The 20,543-nt window shown below is 43.8% G+C and overlaps 1 protein-coding gene across 1 annotated transcript in view; it reads left to right on the forward strand.

The window, feature by feature from the left end:
• Nucleotides 1-12,992, forward strand: part of LOC137331157 (lactosylceramide 4-alpha-galactosyltransferase-like) — a 47,577-nt gene extending 34,585 nt beyond the window's left edge. The window contains 2 exon segments of the mRNA XM_067994760.1: nt 12,369-12,565; nt 12,568-12,992. Of these exon segments, the coding sequence (XP_067850861.1) occupies nt 12,369-12,565; nt 12,568-12,992 (622 nt within the window).
• The last annotated feature ends 7,551 nt before the right edge of the window (nt 12,993-20,543 follow it).

Genomic DNA, 20,543 nt, shown 5'->3' on the forward strand with positions numbered 1-20,543 from the left:
GGAAAAACAGGAGAAGGTTAAAGCAGAAGATTTTAGGAGAAGACAATTCAATCAGACCAATTCTAAGGAGATTGATTAGAAAATAAATTTGCCAAATACTGCACTTCGGAGAAGTTTTGCCAAATACTGCACTTCAGAGAAAAGTGAAGTAAAAAGGTTTGAGGTTGTTAGAGCAGCATAGAAGTGTGGTCAACATAACCTAACAGGTAACTCAGTATAAATTAAAGAATACATGAAATATACAGTGATTCTTTTCATCACATACATGGTATGAATGAAAATACATCACAGGACAAGAAACGTGATCAACCAGATTCTCGACATCAGCAACAGCTCATTTCATTTATATTCTAAATGGCGTGAAGTTAGGAAGTGTGGAGGAGCAGAGAGATTTAGGGGTCCAAGTACAGAAATCACTAAAAGCTAGAGGACAGGTACAAAAAATAATTAAAAAGGCTAATGGAATGCTGGCCTTTTTATCAAGGGAGTGGGAATATAAAGGGGTGGAAGTTATGTTACAGTTTTATAAAGTTCTGATTAGATCCCATTTCATGCATTCAACTCTGGGCACCGCACTTCAGGAAGGATATATTGGCCTTTCAGAGGGTACAGCGCAAATTCAGCAGAATGAAACCGGGATTCAAACTTTAAATTTTGAGGAGAGGAGACTTGGCATGTATTCCCTTGAGTACAGAAGGTTAAGGGGTGATCTAATTGAGATATTTTAGGTGATTAAAGGATTTGATAGTGCAGATAGAAACTATTTGCTCTTGTGAGGGAGTCCAGAACAATGGGGCATAACCATAAAATTCGAGATAGGTCTTTCAGGGCTGATGTCAGGAAGCACTTCTTCAAACAAAGGGTAGTGGAAATCTGGAATTCTCTCCCCCAAAAAGCTGTTGAGGCTGGGGGTCAATTGAAAATTTCAGAGCTGAGATGAAATGAAAAGGTGACGCAGGAAATGAAAACCTGACTGAGACATTTGCATTCAATCATGGGACACATGGGAGTGGTCTGAATTACTACGGTTTAATATGCTCAACAAAGTAAAGGATCAAAACAAAAATGAGACACCCTTATGTTAACCCGATGTGATCTGTATAGCCTGTCTCTTTTTATGCCTGACACTTCTACGTAGTGCTGCCACTGTGGCTTCAGCAGAGATGGTGGAAGGCTGCTATGCACCTTTCTCAGTCTCGTGAGGTGTACGTGGTCGACAACCTCTGGGCTTTGGAGCCCGTCAGGAACCTGCCACTGACTGCACCTCCTGCACTTGTGCAGTGCCAATGTGGGCCAGCGGGAATGGTGGCACCATTTTGGGTATTGGTTGAGGGGGTGGCAATGGATGAGACATGCAGACATTCTGAGAAAGGTCTGCACTTGCCTCGCCCATTCCACCATTCTCACTCCCCTGGGGCAGGAGAACATCAGTCCTCCCGGTCTGCTGGAGAGCAGAGTGGAGGAGATTAGTGATGCCTTGGAAACCACGATCTAGTCTGTCTGCAATCTTATCAAGACCAGTAGAGACATTCGCGGCTAGAGACTGCAGAGCCACTATCTGAGCCTGCATGCAGGCCACAATGACCGACAGCATTGAATCACGTGAGTGCCTTGCTACAACTTCCATAGAGATCAGCACACACTCCATGGTGGATTGCAGAGTTGAAAAATCCTATGACATCACCCCACACATGCGAGAGTTGGACTCTCCCATCCTCTCTGGCTCTGTGGACAATGTGCCTGGCAGGTCTGTCGATATTTCACCCAGTTGCTGCTGTGACTCCAGCATTCTCCTTTTCAGTACTGACCCCACCTGGCGGCCTGTATACGGTGCTGAACTCAGCTTGCGCCACAGGCTCAACATCATGGAATCCCTGCACTAGCAGGGCCCCTTGTCGGGGTTTACTGCTTCAGTCCTGGTCTGATAACGCACATTATGCACCAATTTGCTCAGCGGGGAGAACACAAAATAAAGATTAGATGAGTTGGTGGACGAGAGGTGCAGGGGTCGAGGACACAGCTTCTTTAGGGTGTTCTGAGGGGAATTTGCACGTGTCCACCAGAGATATGAAGCTTCCAATTCATCAGCAGCCCACTTTGAAAAGCCTGTTTCCCCTAGCAACAGATTTTTATGACTTCAAATTGCCTTTGGGATCTGCCAATCGTAAAAAACATATCTCAGTCCTAAAGCACCTACTCGTCCCCCTCTCCAATCACTGTATTTAAAAGGCCAACACCTTTAAAATAAACTGTTACAGAGACAGACCATTCTTAGCTTATTTTTCTCTATCCTTTTAAGTACCACTGAGTTGTGAAAACTTGGAAAGCCCAAAGAACGGATGTCAGAGGTCAGATATGAATCATTAAGATGCTTTATTTTGTAGATATCTTGTGAACATACAGTAAGAAAGTCATGATCAAAACTCACTTACTTTACTAAACTTCAACCCTCGACTCGTGAATAAAATAAATAATAAACCACATTGTCCTGGTCAGTGGACAAAATGCACTCACTTTTAGGCCATCTTTGCATTGAAATAGACCAATTTTCAACGGGCTTGGGCAACGCTGGTTTTATAATAGAATGCCAAAGTCTTTCATGCCTTTCACTCAGCAAATCACCCCAACTGTCTGATCTTCAACTTGGGTTGAAATTTTGAAACATAGAAAATAGGAGCAGGAGTAGGCCATTTGGTCCTGCGAGCGTGCTCTATCATTCAATATGATCATGGCTGATCCTCTATCTCAATACCATATTCCCGCTCTCTCCCCAAACCCCTTGATGCCTTTTGTGTCTCGAAATCTATCCAGCTCCTTCTTAAATATATTCAGTGACTTGTTCTCCACAGCCTTCTGTGGTAGAAAATTCCACAGGTTCACCACCCTCTGAGTGAAGAAATTTCCCCTCATCTCAGTCCTAAATGTCCTACTCCTTATCCTGAGACTGTGACCCCTTGTTCTGGACCCCTCAGCCAGGGGAAACATCCTCCCTGCATCCAGGCTGTCTAGCCCTGTCAGAATTTTATATGTTTCAATGAAATCCCCTCTCATTCTTCTAAATTCGAGTGAATACAGGCTGAGTCGACCTAATCTCTCCTCATATGACAGTACTGCCATCCCAGGAATCAGTCTGGTGAACCTTCGCTGCACTCCCTCTATGGTAAGTGTATCCTTTCTTAGGTAAGGAGAACAAAACTGCACACAATACTCCAGGTGTGGTCTCACTAAGGCCCTGTAAAACTGCAGTAAGACATCCTTCCTCCTGTACTCAAATCCTCTTGCAATGAAGGGCAACATACCATTTGCCTTCCTAACTGCTTGCTGCACCTGCATGTTTGCTTTCAGTGACTGGTGTACAAGGACACCCAGGTCCCTTTGTACATCAACATTTCCCAAGCTGTCACCATTTAAATAATAATCTGCCTTTCTGTTTTTTCTTCCAAAGTGGATAACTTCACATTTATCCACATTATACTGCATCTGCCATGTATTTGCCCACTCACTCAACTTGTCTAAATCGCTTTGTAGCCTCTTTACATCCTCCTCACAACTCACAATCCCACCTAGTTTTGTGTCATCAGCAAGCTTGGAAATATTACATTTGGTTCCCTCATCCAAATCATTGATATATACTGTGAATAGCTGGGGCCCAAACATTGACTCCTTCAGTACCCCACTAATCACTGCCTGCCACCCTGAAAAAGACCCGTTTATTCCTACTCTCTGTTTCCTGTCTGTAAACTAATTTTCAATCCATGCCAGTAAATTTCCACTAATCCTATGAGCTTTAATTTTGCACACTAACCTCTTAAGTGGGACTTTTTCAAAGGCCTTCTGAAAATCCAAATAAACCACATGCACTGGATCTCCCTTATCTATTCTACCAGTTACATCCTCAACAAACTCCAGTAAGTTTGTCAAACATGATTTCCCTTTCATATATCCATGTTGATTTTGTCTGATCCTGTTGATATTTTCTAAGTGTCCTGTTATCACATCCTTTATAATAGACTCAAGCATTTTCCCTACTACTGATGTTAGGCTAACTGGTCTGTAATTCCCTGTTTTCTCTCTCCCTACTTTTTTAAATAGTGGGGTTACATTTGCCACCCTCCAATCTGCAGGAACTGTTCCATAATCTATCGAATTTTGGAATATGACAACTAATGCATCCACTATTTCCATGGCTACTTCTTTTAGTATTCTGGGATGCAGATTATCAGGCCCTGGGGATTTATTGACTTTCAGTCCCATTAATTTTTCCAGCACATTTTTTTATTAATACTAATTTCCTTTAATTCCTCCTTCTCACTGGTCCCTTGGTTCCTTAGCATTTCTGGGAAGTTTTTTGTGTCCTCTTCCGTGAAGACAGAACCAAAGTATTTGTTTAATTGCTCTGCCTTTTTCTTGTTCCTTATCATAAATTCTCCTGTTTCCGACTGTCAGGAACCTACATTTGTCTTCACTAATCTTTTTCTTTTTATATACTTGTAGAAGCTTTTACAATCCTCTTTTATGTTCCTTGCAAGTTTACTCTCATGCTCTATTTTTCCCATCTTAATTAATTTCTTGGTCCTTTTTTGCTGAATTCTAAACTGCCTCCAATCCTCAGGCTTGCTACTTTTTCTGTCTACTCTATGTGACTCCTCTTTGGATCTAATACTATCCTTACTATCTTTTGTCAGCCATGTTTGACCTCTCCTTCTTGTTATTTCTGACCACAGGAAGTGTGTGAGGCTGTCCCTCTGATTTCTTCCCATTCACGAGTTCGCTAATTTCCTTTGAGTAAAACCAATTACCTTTTTTTGTTGTTCGTTCATGGGATGTGGGTGTCGCTGGCGAGCCCAGCATTTATTGCCCGTCCCTATTTGACCTTGAGAAGGTGATGGTGAGCCGCCTTCTTGAACCGCTGCAGTCTGTGTGGTGAAGGTTCTCCCACAGTACTGTTAGGAAGGGAGTTCCAGGATTTTGACCCAGTGACGATGAAGGAACGGCGATATATTTTCAAGTCGGGATGGTGTGTGATTTGGAGGGGAACCTGCAGGTGGTGTTGTTCCCATGTGTCTGCTGCTCTTGTCCTTCTTAGTGGTAGAGGTCGCGGGTTTTAGAGGTGCTGTCGAAGAAGCCTTGGCGAGTTGCTGCAGTGCATCCTGTGGATGGTACACACTGCAGCCAGGATGCACTGGTGGTGAAGGGAGTGAATGTTCAGGGTGGTGGATGGGGTGCAAATCAAGTGGGCTGCTTTGTCCTGGATGGTGTTGAGCTTCTTGAGTGTTGTTGGAGCTGCACTCATCCAGGCACTTGGAGAGTATTCCATCACACTCCTGACTTGTGCCTTGTAGATGGTGAAAAGGCTCTGGGGAGTCAGGAGGTGAGTCACTCGCCGCAGAATACCCAGCCTCTGAACTGCTCTTATAGCCACAGTATTTATGTGGCTGGTCCAGTTAAGTTTCTGGTCAATGGTGAACCCCAGGATGTTGATGGTGGGGGATTCGGCGATGGTAATGCCATTGAATGTCAAGGGGAGGTGGTTAGACTCTCTCTTGTTGGAGATGGTCATTGCCTGGCACTTGTCTGTGGTGAATGTTACTTGCCACTTATCAGCCCAAGGCTGGATGTTGTCCAGGTCTTGCTGCATGAGGGCACGGACTGCTTCATTATCCAAGGGGTTGCGAATGGAACTGAACACTGTGCAATCATCAGCGAACATCCCCATTTCTGACCTTATGATGGAGGGAAGGTCATTGATGAAGCAGCTGAAGATGGTTGAGCCGAGGACACTGCCCTGAGGAACTCATGCAGCAATATCCTGGGGCTGAGATGATTGGCCTCCAACAACCACTACCATCTTCCTTTCTGCTAGGTATGATTCCAGCCACTGAAGAGTTTTCCCCTTGATTCCCATTGACTTCAATTTGACTCGGGCTCCTTGGTGCCACACTCGGTCAAATGCTGCCTTGATGTCAAGGGCAGTCACTCTCACCTCACCTCTGGAATTCAGCTCTTTTGTCCATGTTTGGACCAAGGCTGTAATGAGGTCTGGAGCCGAATGGCCCTGACGGAACCCAAACTAAGCATCGGTGAGCATGTTATTGGTGAGTAAGTGCCACTTGATAGCACTGTCGACGGCACCTTCCATCACTTTGCTGATGATTAAGAGTAGACTGATGGGGCGGTAATTGGCCGGATTGGATTTGTCCTGCTTTTTGTGGACAGGACATATCTGGGCAATTTTCCACATTGTCGGGTAGATGCCAGTGTTGTAGCTGTACTGGAACAGCTTGGCGAGAGGCGCAGCTAATTCTGGAGCACAAGTCTTCAGCACTACAGCCGGGATCTTGTCAGGGCCCATGGCCAGTGCACTCAGCCATTTCTTGATATCACGTGGAGTGAATCGAATTGGCTGAAGACTGGCTTCTTTGATGGTGGGGGTATCGGGAGGAGGCCAAGATGGATCATCCACTTGGCACTTCTGGCTGAAGATCGTTGCAAATGCTTCAGCCTTGTCTTTTGCACTCACGTGCTGGACTCCGCCATCATTGAGGATGGGGATGTTTACAGAGCCTCCTCCTCCCGTTAGTTGTTTCATTGCCCACCTCCATGCACGACTGGATGTGGCAGGACTGCAGAGCTTTGATCTGATCTGTTGGTTGTGGAATCGCTTAGCTCTGTCTGTAGCATGTTGCTTCTGCTGTTTAGCATGCATGTAGTCCTGAGTTGTAGCTTCACCAGGTTGGCACCTCATTTTTAGGTTCGCCTGGTGCTGCTCCAGGCATGCTCTTCTACACTCCTCATTGAGCCAGCGTTGATCCCCTGGCTTGTTGGTAATGGTAGAGTGAGGAATATGCTGGGCCATGAGGTTACAGATTGTGCTGGAATACAATTCTGCTGCTCGCTGATTGTCCACAGCATCTCATGGATGCCCAGTTTTGAGCCGCTAGATCTGTTCTGAATCTGTCCCATTTAGTCAGCTGATGGTGCCCTCTAGTGCCAAGACAGGATTTCGTTCCCATGAGGACTGTGCTGGTGGTCACTCCTATCAATACTGTCATGGACAGATGCATTTGCGACAGGTAGATTGGTGAGAACGAGGTCAAGTAAGTTTTTCCCTCATGTTGGTTTGCTCACCTCCTTACTGCAGGTCCAGTCTGGCAGCCATGTCCTTCAGGAATGAGCCAGCTCAGAACAGTAGTGGTGCTACCAGAGCCACTCTTGGTGATGGACATTGAAATCCCCCACCCAGAGTACATTCTGTGCCCTTGCTACCCCTCAGTGCTTCCTCCAAGTGCTGTTCAACATGGAGGAGGACTGATTCATCAGCTGAGGGAAGGCTGTCGGTGGAAATCAACAGGGGATTTCCTTGTCCCTGTTTGACCTGATACCATGAGATTTCATGGGGCCCAGAGTCAATTTTGAGGACTCCCAGGGCCACTCCCTCCTGACTGTATATCACTGTGTCGCCACTTCTGGTTGGTCTGTCCTACCGTTGGTTCAGGACATACGCAGGGATGGTGATGGGAGAGTCTGGGACGTTGGCTGAAAGGTGAGTACGACTATGTCAGGCTGTTGCTTGACTAGTCTGTGGGACAGCTCTCTCTAGCACAAGTCCCCAGCTGTTAGGGAGGAGGACTTTGCAGGGTCGACTGGGTTTGGTTTGCCTTTGTCGTGTCTGGTGCCCAGTGGTCCATCCGGTTTTATTCTTATTATGAATTTTTTAGCAAGATTGTACAACTGATTGGCTTGCTAGGCCACAATCAACCACATTGCTGTGAGTCTGGAGTCACATATAGGCCAGACGGCAGGTTTCCTTCCCAAAAGGGCATGAGTGAACCAGATGGGTTTTTGCGACAATCTAGTAGTTTCATGGCTAACATTACTGGTACAAGTATTTTAATTCCAGATGTTTATTTAATTGAATTTAAATCCCCCAGCTGCCGCAGCGGGATGTGATTTTATGACTCCGGATTATTAGTTCAGACCTCTGAATTACAAATCTAGTAACATAACCACTATGCTATACTCCCTCTACCCCAAGAGTGGCTTCTTGGCAAACATGCCATACTGGACTTATTGAACTTAGACAAAAAAAGATCCAGGGGGTCATTTGAAGTCAATTTTATCATGCATCTCCCACTGTATTTAAAACCCTTGGTCACTCTGCCAGGAGTGAGTGACAGTGATTTACTTTGATGTCTCCATTTATTCACAGATGGGCGGACACCGACTCTGGATCCAGACACATCACGGCCTCGATATTAACAGACTCCAACCATCCCCGGTTAAAATGTAGAAATCGGCCAACCCGCTCCAACCTGACACAGACACGGTCCCCACTATTTTTACGGCGGCTGTTAGCTGGTCTGATGAGTGTCCTGCTATGGAGAGACGGGAGGCTCGTGAACATATTTAAATTGATGTCCTACGACACAACAAGGAGACTGAATTGAAATTAACTTCTGGAGCACAGGTTTCCTGCAGGTCGGCAAGGTCACCAGGGAAACGGAGGCAAGATTGGCAGGATGTTTATTAGGGTGCTTAAAGTAAATGAGGTGCCCTGTGAAAGCTTCTGCACTCACAGGTGCTTCCTCAGTTCCTTGTGCGTGAGTTTTGTTGAAGGACTTGGCTCAGATAGTGATTTTGAGACTCTAGAGTTGGCGAGGGAGAAGTCCATTGTCATTGCTGCAGTGTTCTGGATTGATGAAGAGGAGGAGGAGGAGCAGCAGCAGCAAGAGCGAGCTGAGGAGGGAGCTGCAGATGGGCAGCAGAGCAGGCATCAACATAGGGCCCGTGCTGGCAGAAGGCCATACCCACCCAACATGGTTTACAGGCAGAGGCTCAGTTTCCGTGACCTCTCGGAGGAGCAGTTCTTTAGGAGGCTCCGGATGACAGGGCAGGTGATCGCAGGTGCAGGGTGCAATAGATTGCACGTACGTGGCAATCAGAGCAACCCCTGAACAGATAGGAGAGTTCGTGAACCCCAAGGGCTTCCACTCCATCAATGTTCAGCTTCTCTGCAACCAACAAAAGAGGTTCATGCAGGTCTGTTTACGATTCCCTGGATGCTGCCATGATGCCATCATATTGTGGTAGTCGAATATCCCCACAATGTTTCTACCTGGGACCAAGCTGACAGAATGTCTCTGAACTGTTTGAAGACACTGCTTTGAAGGACTGGTATCAAAAGGCAACCAAATATTAGAAATAATTTTAATGAGTTGTTTGACTGTAATTTTCTTTTTAAAACAGCAGTATCGATATAATATAAATGTGAAAATGATGAGAATGGAAGCAATATTCTCTGAGAAGTGAAAGTGGTTTTGTTGTTTACTGTTTCTGGGCTGTACAGTGGACATTTCCATATGTAAATGAATGAGTGGTGGTGAATTTTCGATTTGCTTAATCGATATGATTCATAGTTGGTTTTGGAATCCCAATTTGCATGAATTTGAAAATCAAAAGGTAAAACTGAGGAGCACAAGACACCAATTGTTCTTACCCAGTTCATTAATATGAATATTGACCACTCTGTAAAGCAGTTTCACCATTGTACATACGAACAGACGAATTAAGAGCAGGAGTAGGCCATTCGGCCCCTCGAAACTGCTCTGCCATTTGATAAGATCATGGCTGATTTGATTATGACCTCAACCCTACTTTCCCGTCTACCTACCATAACCTTTGACTCCCTTGTTAATCAGGAATCTATCTAACTCAGCCTTAAAAATATTCAATGACCCTGCCTCCACCGCTCTCTGGGGAAGGGAGTTCCACAGACTCACGACCCTCTGAGAGAACAAATTTCTCCTCATCGCGTCTTAAATGGGAGACCCCGTATTTTTAAACTGTGGCCCCGAGTACTAGTCTCTCCCACAAGGGGAAACATCCCCTCAGCATCTACCCCTTCTTGCCCCCTCAGGATCTTATATGTTTCAATAAGATCACCTCTCATTCTTCTAAACTCCAGTGTATACAGGCCCAACTTGTCGAACCTTTCCTCATAAGGTAACCCCCTGATCCCAGGAATCAGTCGAGTGAACCTTCTCTGAAGTGCACATTGTGAAGAAAATGAGTATGAACAGCCATCATTGTCAAACCAGTTAGGTTGGATTCCACTTGGACTAGAATGCAACCAGCCTCTCCCCAGCGCAGGGAATTACAGTGAAGGGAAAAGTATCTTTAGGTGCAACCGATCGACGAAATCTGGTTTAAAACTGGGATATAACAGGTACACGATGCTGCTCTTACATTGTAGTGATGCCGAAAAGTTAAGGAAATTCAGGGCCACAGCACCTTTCATAGAACCAAAGAATCATAGAAAGTTACGGCATAGAAGAACGCCATTCAGCCCATCATGTCTGTGCTGGCCAAAAAAGAGCTCGCCAGCTTAATCCCACCTTCCAGCACTTGGTCCGTAGCCCTGTAGGTTACGACACTTCAAGTGCACATCCAAGTTCTTTTTAAATGAGTTTAGGGTCTCTGCCTCTACCACCCTTTCAGGCAGTAAGTTCGAGACCCCCACCACCGTCTGGGTGAAAAAAAATTTCCTAAATTTTACTTGCCAGTATTTTTTCATGCCCTCTCTTTACTTTCCTAATTTCCTTTTAATTTCAACTCTGCACTTTCTATACTCCTCTCAGCTTTCTGCAGTATTGAGCTTTTGGTGTCTGATAGAAGCTTCCCTTTTTTTGCCTTGTCTTACCCTGTTTGCTCTTTGTCATCCAGGGGGCTCTAGATCTGGCAGTCCCACCCTTTTTCTTTGTGGGAACATATTTACTCTGAACCCTTTGAATCGCCCCCTTGAATGCCTCCCATTGCTCTGACACTGATTTACCTTTAAGTAGCTGTTTCCAGTCCACTTTTGCTAAATCACTTCTCAGCTTAGTATAATTGGCCTTTCCCCAATTTAGAAATTTTACTCCTGTTCTATCTCTGTCCTTTTCCATAACTGTGCTAAATCTAACTGAATTATGATCACTACCACCAAAATGGTTTCCCACTGATCCTCCTTCCACCTGCCCAGCTTCATTCCCAAAAACTAAATCAAGAACTGCCCACCCACTCTTGTTGGGCTTGCTCCGTACTGGCTAAAAAATCTTTCCTCATGTTAATTTGATATACCTATTTGTTTAAAAAAAAAACAAGTTTAATTTTGAAAGCAAACAAATCTTCTTTGAGGGAAACAGATAGACAAGTAGGTTACAAGGTGTGGAAGAGAGGAAGTAAACAGGTTGAGGATGAGGGACCCTCTCGCACCTGCCCTTGGTGGGGGTGAGTAGCAATGGGGTGGGAGTGAATAGAAGATTAAAGGTGAAGTGAATAACATCAAATCAAGTGGGAGGGGAGGATACAGGGGTCGAGTGGATAGTTCGTAGGGGATGAAGTATTTGTACTGATGGGAATGAGGGGCTGAAAGAAAGGAGATGGGAAGGTTAAAGAGTTGGAAATCTGCAATGGCACAGCCAGCACCCTCTAATAATTTTAGCCTGAAAATAATGATGTGACATTGTGTTATTTACCACCTTTCACAATAAACAGATGAGCACAGTGGGTATCCTCTGTGGCCTCTGGTGTTTTATATTGTAAATAAAGGGAAGTTGTTAGCCTTGTAGCTTGCTGTTCTATTCATGACATGCACAAAGTTTCACTTTACATGAGACTTGGTCTGCTTAAATCTCCTTTTTGGTGTGAAACAAGTTTAAAGATTTGGCGAGAGGCCAATTGAAAAGAGCAAGTCCCAGTGTTACCTTTTCCATATTGCAGAAATTACACTATCTTTGAAATTTAAAAAAATCTTCTGCTTTGAATATTTCTGGTTTTCTTCATTGGTTTGTTGTTCCTTCAAATCACTTTAGTTATCACCTGTTATGCTAATTGTAAACAATTTTACAACACCAAGTTATAGTCCAGCAATTTTATTTTAAATTCACAAGCTTTCGGAGGCTACCTCCTTCCTCAGGTGAACGATGTGCCACATCGTTCACCTGAGGAAGGAGGTAGCCTCCGAAAGCTTGTGAATTTAAAATAAAATTGCTGGACTATAACTTGGTGTTGTAAAATTGTTTACAATTGTCAACCCCAGTCCATCACCGGCATCTCCACATCATGACTGTTATGCTATGTACAGGGAAGGCAAAGATTCATACCCATAATTCTGCAGGGAGTGATCATTACGAAACAAATCAATTCAAACACTCTTACAACCCTGGTTATAGAGCGGCATTGGAGATACCTGGAGCCCTGCAAACTGGGTTTCTTGGCTGAGGAATGGTCTTTAGATTAAGGAGGAGTCACAAATACTTGAAAAGAAATAACTTTAAAGATGGTGAAAATGACCATTATAGGTTATATTTTACTCTGTTCATTATATCACAAGTAAATCCAGATTTGGAAAGATTTTGGATCCATGTGCTTGCTGATAGTTGCAGGTTAGCACTGCTATGGAAATACAGTGGCATCTACTTGGATAGTGACATTATTTCAATGAAGCCTTTGCCATTTGCCAATTTTACCTGTGGAGAACATATAGACTATACCAGTAATGAAGCAATGGGATTTTATGAAAGCCATCCTTTTTGTGGAACTGCATGGAAGATCTTGTGGCCCATTATATTGGACACATTTGGGGTCAACAAGGACCTCGACAGGTAACCCGTGCTCCGAGGCGGTGGTGCCAGTCGAATAACTTGGCTGACATCACTGGAAAAGAATGCAATGCCATCTCTTTATGGATCACAAGGCAGTTCTATCCAATCCCATATCCAAGCTGGGAAAATGACTATGCTCCCTGGAAGAAGGAGCACATAGAGAGCTTCTTCTCACGTACATACGGAGCACATGTCTGGAACTATATGAATTCTTATAAGAAAAGGAAAGTACTTCCTGGAAGTGGATCATTAATGGAATATCTTTTTCAGGCGTATTGTCCAACTACATACAGAAATTTAATTCAATCTAGAAGTAGTCCAGAGTCTCCGATTCCCTTATATTTATGAGTACAAAGGTCATTAAAAAATGTTATGCTAAAAAATAAAATTATGAACAATATAAAATAGGAAATAAATCTAACCATATTTTAGCGTAAGATGATTAAGCACAATGGTAATCTTTAAGTCATTCATTACAATACCTGGTTTCGTAACCAACTGCTCTTACAATCAGGATACACTCTGCTTCACTTGCTGGCATTTTACTTCTTTTTGTCTAGTCCCAAGTACTGCTGGTGAGTGGAGCATATCTTGACATTAAGATCAGCTGGTTATTGTAGCAGCTGGCAAATTGCTCCATTGTCAACTTAGTGGAGAGAGAAAGAAATCACCAACACTTCACACACGCTGTTGGTTAAAGTGAAGATGTGGTGACAGTGGAGACCTTCGGGAGCATCAGGGAGTGGGATTTGGGAGCAATTAGTAATTCTGAAGTTTTACTGCTCTGAGGTTCGGTGATTGGGGATTCATAGTTTTTGATTTTTGCCAAAAACAAATCAAAACAGTAACTTGTTTTCATGTTCACATTCCAACCAGTCCTTCAACACCCCAACCATCCATTGTAGACAAAAGAGCAAAATGCCACACATGGCCAAGGTCCAAAATAAACACAGAAAATGCTGCACATACGCAGCAGGTCAGGCAGCATTTGTCAAGAAAACACAAATCAATTGACATTTCAGGTGTAAACCCTTGGTCAGACTGAAGGATATTACCGATGAACAGCATTTATAAAGGAACAGAACAAGGGAAAGGGAGGGATGTAAGAGTAGGCACGTTAGTTGGAATAGCCATTTAAGGTCATAAAAACATGAAACTAATTCTGTAGTAGTTGTAGGGGTTAATAAGGAAAAGGTCAGTCTCTGAGTGCAATGACAGTCAGGACTCAACAACAGACTGTGGGAAGAGATGAGAAAGGAATGTTAACGAACATGGATGGTGCCAGATAGACTGGATTTAAGAAAAGACTAAGTTATGAACAGAGCTCACTGTGGAATACATCATGTGGAGATGCCGGTGATGGACTGGGGTTGACAATTGTAAACAATTTTACAACACCAAGTTATAGTCCAACAATTTTATTTTAAAATCCACAAGCTTTCGGAGGCTTCCTCCTTCCTCACGTGAATGTTCCACATTCACCTGAGGAAGGAGGAAGCCTCCGAAAGCTCGTGGATTTTAAAATAAAATTGTTGGACTATAACTTGGTGTTGTAAAATTGTTTACAATTGGAATACATCAAGAAGAGATAATAGAGTGAAGGTCATGTCTGACAGCGAAGGTTATTCGTGCAGAAAGAACAATAAACAGAGATTGATGGCATTGTGCAGACGTGTTTGAGGGAAGAATATAGGAATGTCATTTGATGTAGTGACGTGTTAGGTAAATGTTCTCACCTATTCATTAGGTGTAAATAGGACTCGCTGATGTAATAGCATCATATTAGGGAGATGTAATTAACCCTATAAAAATACAGCCACTGGGGCCACTTCGGAACTTTTTCCTCGTCTTGCTTAGGCTAGTGTGAGTAGTCAAGGCGACACGTTTACAATCCCCAATGAATCTGTACCAATCTCATGGTCTCTGTATGTCATTGGTTGTAGCCATGTTTTGATCAATAAAAGATATTAATCCGACGTCTCAGTGTTTCCTGGTCTTTGAACTTGTACTTTATCCTACAAACCCAACAAGCGGAAAAAAATAAAAAACACACAACAACCACAGACACAGGAAAAGACATCGAATGACCTGTCAAGTGATAAGGGTGGAGATCAGAAAATGGTTAAAGTCCTGTAAATTTTTCCTTTTTAAGTAGAGACCCAAATCCCTGTTGAAAGTTACTGTTGAATCAGCTCCCACCACCTTTTCAGGCAATGTATTCCAGGTCATAATAACTCACTGAGTAAAAACTTTTCTATCATCACCCCGATTTTTTTTGCGAATTATCTTGAATCTGTGTCCTCTGTTTACTGACACTCCGACCAGTGGAAAAAGTTTCTCCCTATTTATTCCTTCAAACCCCTTATTATTTTGAGCACCTCTATTAAATCTACCTTTAACTTTCTCTGCTCCAAGTAGAACTATCCCAGCTTCTCTAGTCTCTCCACAAAACTGAAACTCCTCATCCCTGGTACCATTCTAGTAAATCTCCTCTACATGCTCTCCAATGCCTTGACATCCTTTCTAAAGTGTGGACACAATACTCTAGCTGAGGTCTAACCAGTGGTTTATAAAGATTCAACATAACTCCCTTGCTTTTGTACTCTGTGCCTCTATTTATAAAGCCAAGGAACCCGTAAGCTTTTTTAACTGCTTTATCAACTTGTCCTGTCATCTTCAAAGATTTGTGTGTGTGAACCCCCAGGTTTCTCTATTTCTGCACCCATTTTAAAATTGTACCATTTAGTTTATGCTGCTTCTCATCATTTTCCTTCAAAAATGCATCACTTCTCATTCTCTGCATTGAATGTCATCTTGCCTTCCTGCCTTGTTTGGGATGAGCTTAAATAAATAAGGCTCTACGTTAATTTAGTTAGAACTCCAGCCTTCAGATGTGTTTAACACTCTAAGATTAGTTTGACCTATTTGATCTTGGAGTAAATCCGGCCACCATCAGCTGACCTCAAGAGAGACTATTTGGAAAGCAAAACAGGAGAAGGTGATAACAGGAGATTTCAGGAGAAGTCAGATCAGTCAGACCAATTCTAAGGAGATTGGTTAGAAAATAAATTTAGCCAAATAATGCACTTTGGAGAAAAAGGTTTGATGTTGTTAGAGGAGCAAAGAAGTGTGGTCAACATAAGCTAACAGGTAACTCAGTGCAAATTAAAGAATACATGAAATATACAGTGATTTTTTCATCACGTACATGGTATGAATGAAAATACATCACAGGACAAGAGACTTGATCAACCAGATTCTAGACATCAGCAACAGCTCATTTCATTTATTTTCGAAATGGCGAGAAGCTAGGAAGTGTGGAGGATCAGAGAGATTTAAGGGTCCAAGTACAGAAATCACTAAAAGCCAGAGGACAGGTACAAAACATAATTTAAAAGGCTAATGGAATGTTGGCCTATATCTCAAGGGGACTGGAATATAAAGGGGTTTAAGTTATGTTAAAGTTATATACAGCTCTGATTAGACCCCATTTAGTGCATTCAGTTCTGGGCCCCGCACCTCAGGAAGGAAATGTTGGCCTTGGAGAGGGTGCAGTGCAGATTCAACAGAATGATACCGGGGCTAAAAGGGTTAAATTAAAAGGCGCTGTTGCATAGACGAGGCTCGTATTCCCTTGAGTATAGAAGATTAAGGGGTGATCTAATTGAGGTGTTTAAGATGGTTAAAGGATTTGATAGGGTAAATAGAGAGAAACTATTTCCTCTCGTGGGTGAGTCCAGAACAAGGGGGCATAATCATAAAATTAGCTCTCGGCCGTTCAGGGCTGATGTCAGGAAGCATTTCTTCACACAAAGGGTAGTGGAAATCTGGAGCTCTCGCCCCCAAAAGGCAGTTGAGGCTCGGGGTCAATTGAAAATTTCAAAGCTGAGATTGACAGATCGATGTTAGGCAAGGGTATTAAGGGTTAAGGAACTAAGGCGGGTAGATGGTGTTAATATACAGAGTCGCCATGATCTAACTGAATGACAGAACAGGCTCGACGAGCTGATTCATCAGAAAGATTGAACTAATCCACCCTCACAGATGCTGAACAGAGATTGTATCGTTATTTTGATAACCGCACCCAAACTCTAAATGAAAATGAGCCGGATTTAATTTGTTTAAACTAACAAGTTCTGCTGTTCCGACATCCCGCAGATGGGCAATCATCTTAAAATGTTTGAGAACGAAGGCATGGCAAGCGCAAATATGAAAAAATTCAGTACAGTATGGGAGATTTAATGAAAACTCACTTACTTCACTTAACTTCAACTCTCTACTCGTCAATAAAATAAATAATAAACTCCACAGTCCTGGTCAGTGGACTAAACGCACTCACTTTTTGTCCATCTTAGCATTGAAATCGACCAACTTTACATGGGCTTGGGCAGCGCTGGTTTTACAATAGAATGCCAAGGTCTTTCATGACTTTCATTCAGTAAATCATTCCAACTGACTGACCTTTAACATGTGTTGACCTCTCCTTTCTGTTTCTTCTGACCACAGGAAATGTGTGAGGCTGTTCCTCTGATTTCTTCCCCATTTACAGGTTCACCAGTTCCCTTTCAGTAAAACCAATTACCTCTACCCCCAAGAGTGGATCCTTGGCAAACACGCCGTACTAGGCTTATTGTACATAGGCAAGAAAAACCCAACATGGTTTACAGGCAGAAGCTCAGTTTCCATGACGTCTCGGAGGAGCAGATCTTTAGGAGGCTTCGGATGACAGGGTAGGTGATCGCAGGTGCAGGGTGCCATAGATTGCACACACGTGGCAATCAGAGCACCCCCCGAATAGTCAGGAGGGTTCGTGAACCCCAAGGGCTTCCACTCCATCAATGTTCAGCTTGTTTGCAACCAACGAAAGAGGTGTGTGTACGATTTCCTGGATGCTGCCATGATGCCAACATGCTGTGGCAGTCGACTATCCCCACAATGTTTCTACCTGGGACCAAGCTGACAGGATGGCTGCTTGGGGACAATGGTTACCCTCTTCAACTGTGACTCATGACACCTCTGGGGAACCCCACGACTCAACCGCAGGAGAAGTACAACTCCAGAAAAATCACCATGTGAAGCATTATCGAGCAAGCCGTAGAAAGGCTGAAGTTAAGGTTCAGATGCCTTCACAGGTCTGGAGATTCAATAAATTTTTCGCCAGCCTGGGTGTCGCAGTTCATTGTTTCATGCTGCGTCCTACACAACATAGCGCAGACAAGGGGTCTGTAGGTTCAGGATCAAGATGGCATTTGTGACTCCTCATCGGATGAGAAGAACAATGATAATGGAGAAGATGGGGGCCCGAACGCACGGCCAGCAGAACATATTGCCTGTGACGCAAGGGTTGCTTTAATAGCACGTAGGTCCAGTTAGACAAATGTCTACTGGACCATTGCTGCCCGACTAACCATACCCCCTTGCAAAAGCTGTTCTGTGACCCTCAGTGCACTGGTCCAAAATCCCCCAACTTGTGAGATTCAAAACACATCTCCACCTTCCACACCCATTAAATGAAAACCTGACTGAGACATTTGCATTCAATCAAGGGACACATAGGAGTGGTCTGAATTACAAAGGTTTAATGTGCTCAACAAATTAAAGGATCAAAACAAAAACTAGACAACCTTATGTTAGCCCCATGTGATTTGTATAGCCTGTCTCGTTTTATGCCTGACATTTCTATGTAGTGCTGCCACTGTGGCTTCAGCAGAGATGGTGGAAAGCTGCTGTGCACCTTTCTCAGTCTCATGAGGTATTCGTGGCCTGTGAGGACCCTGCCACTGTCTGCTCCTCCTGCACTTATTCAGGGCCAGTGTGGGCCAGTTGGAGTGGTGGCACCATTTTGGGTATTGGTTGAGAGGATGACAATGGACAAGATGTGCAGACATTCTGAGAAAGGTCTGTACTTGCTTCTATAGTTCTGCCATTCTCACTCCCCTGGGGCAGCAGGACATCAGTCCTCCCGGTCTGCGTGAGAGCAAAGTGGAGGACATCAGTGACGCCTTGGAAGCCCCGATCTAGTCTGTCTACAATCTTATCAAGACCAGTAGAGATATTCACAAGACAGAGACTGCGGAGCCACCGTCTGAGCCTGCATGAAGGCCACAATGACTGACAGCATTGACTCATGTGATTGCTCTGCTACAATTTCCATAGTGATCACCTCACGCTCCATGGTGGATTGCAGTGTTGAAAAACCAAGTGACATCACCTCACATATGCGAGACTCTTCCATTCTCTCTGGGTCTGTGGACAATGTGCCTGGCAGGCCTGCCGATATCTCACACTGTTGCAGCTGTGCCTCCAGCTTTCTTCTTTTCAGTGTTTCCCCAGGGGTTCTACGTGTCTGTCCTGTTCAGCAGAGCTTGGAGTGGATGGAACCCTCCGGCACATAATCTCATCAGCTGTCCTTGCCACCAATATCTGCTCTTGCTCATTTGTGCCATGGGAGTAACCAAGTGCCGTCCCATCTACCTGACTAAGAGGTCCAAACGAGGTTCTGGTATCTGCACTGGTGCCTGAAACGCTTGTTTCCTGTGATGGTTCATCCTCAGCAGGTGTTAGTTCCTCTGAGGACTATCGATCCTCTCAAGGCAGGAGCTCTTGGTCTTTATATGATGGACCTGGAGGAGAGAAGAAAGGGAAAGAGAAAACAGGGAACCATAGGCCAGATAGCCTGGCATCTGTAGTAAGGAAAATGCCAGAATTTAATATTAAGGATGTAGTTAGAGGGCATTTCGAAAATCATATTATGATAGGCAGAATTAACACGGTTTTACGAAAGGGAAATCATGTTTCACAAATCTAATAGAATTTTTTGAGGGTGTATCTAGCAGGGTAGATAAGGGGGAACCACTGGATGCAGTATATTTGGATTTTCAAAAGGCATTTGATAAGGTGCCACACAAGAGATAGTTACATAAGATTAGGGTTCATGGGGTGGGGGGTTATATAATAGCGTGGATAGAGGATTGATTAACTGGCAGAAAAGAGAGAGTTGGATGGAAAGGGTCATTTTCGCGTTGGCAGGTTGTAACTTGTGGCGTGCCGCAGGGATCAGTGCTTGGACCTCAGCTGTTTAAAATGCATATCAATGACTTTGATGAGGGGACCGAGTGTAACGTATCCAAGTTAACTGACAATACAAAGCTAGGTGGAACAGTGAGCTGTGAGGAGGACGCAAAGAAACTGCAAAGGGATACGGACAGGTTAATGACTGGGTGAGAAGATGGGAGATGGAGTATAATGTGGGGAAAAGTGAAATTATCCACTTTGGTAGGAAGAATAGAAAAGCAGAATATTTTTTAATGGGTGAGAGACTAAGAAATGTTGGTAGTCAGATGGATTTGAGTGTCTTTATACGTGAATCACAGAAAGTTAACATGCAGGTACAGCATGAAATAAGGAAGGAAAATGGTATGTTGGCCTTTATTGCAAGAGTACAAGAGTAAGGAAGTCTTGCTGCAATTGTACAGGGCGTTGTTGAGACCATACATGGAGTGCTGTGTACAGTTTTGATCTCCTTACCTAAGGAAAGATATACTTGCCTTAGAAACAGTGCAACAAAGGTTCACTAGATTGATTCCTGGGATGAGAGGGTTCTCCTATGAGGAGAGATTGAGTGAATGAGCTTATATCCTCTGGAGTTTAGAAGAATGAGAGGTGATCTCATTGAAATGTGTAAAATCCTTAAAGGGCTTGACACGGTAAATGCTGAGAAGCTGTTTCCCTGGCTGGAGAGTCTAGACCTAGGGGTCATATTCTCAAGATAAGGGGTCAGACATTTAGGAATGAGATGAGGAAAAGCTTCTTCATTCAGAGGGTTGCGAATCTTTGGAATTCTCTACCCCGGAGGGCTGTGGATGCTCAGTCATTGAGTATATTCAAGACTGAGTTTGA

The sequence above is a fragment of the Heptranchias perlo genome, chromosome 13 (assembly GCF_035084215.1).
Source record: "Heptranchias perlo isolate sHepPer1 chromosome 13, sHepPer1.hap1, whole genome shotgun sequence".
Classification (NCBI taxonomy): domain Eukaryota; kingdom Metazoa; phylum Chordata; class Chondrichthyes; order Hexanchiformes; family Hexanchidae; genus Heptranchias; species Heptranchias perlo.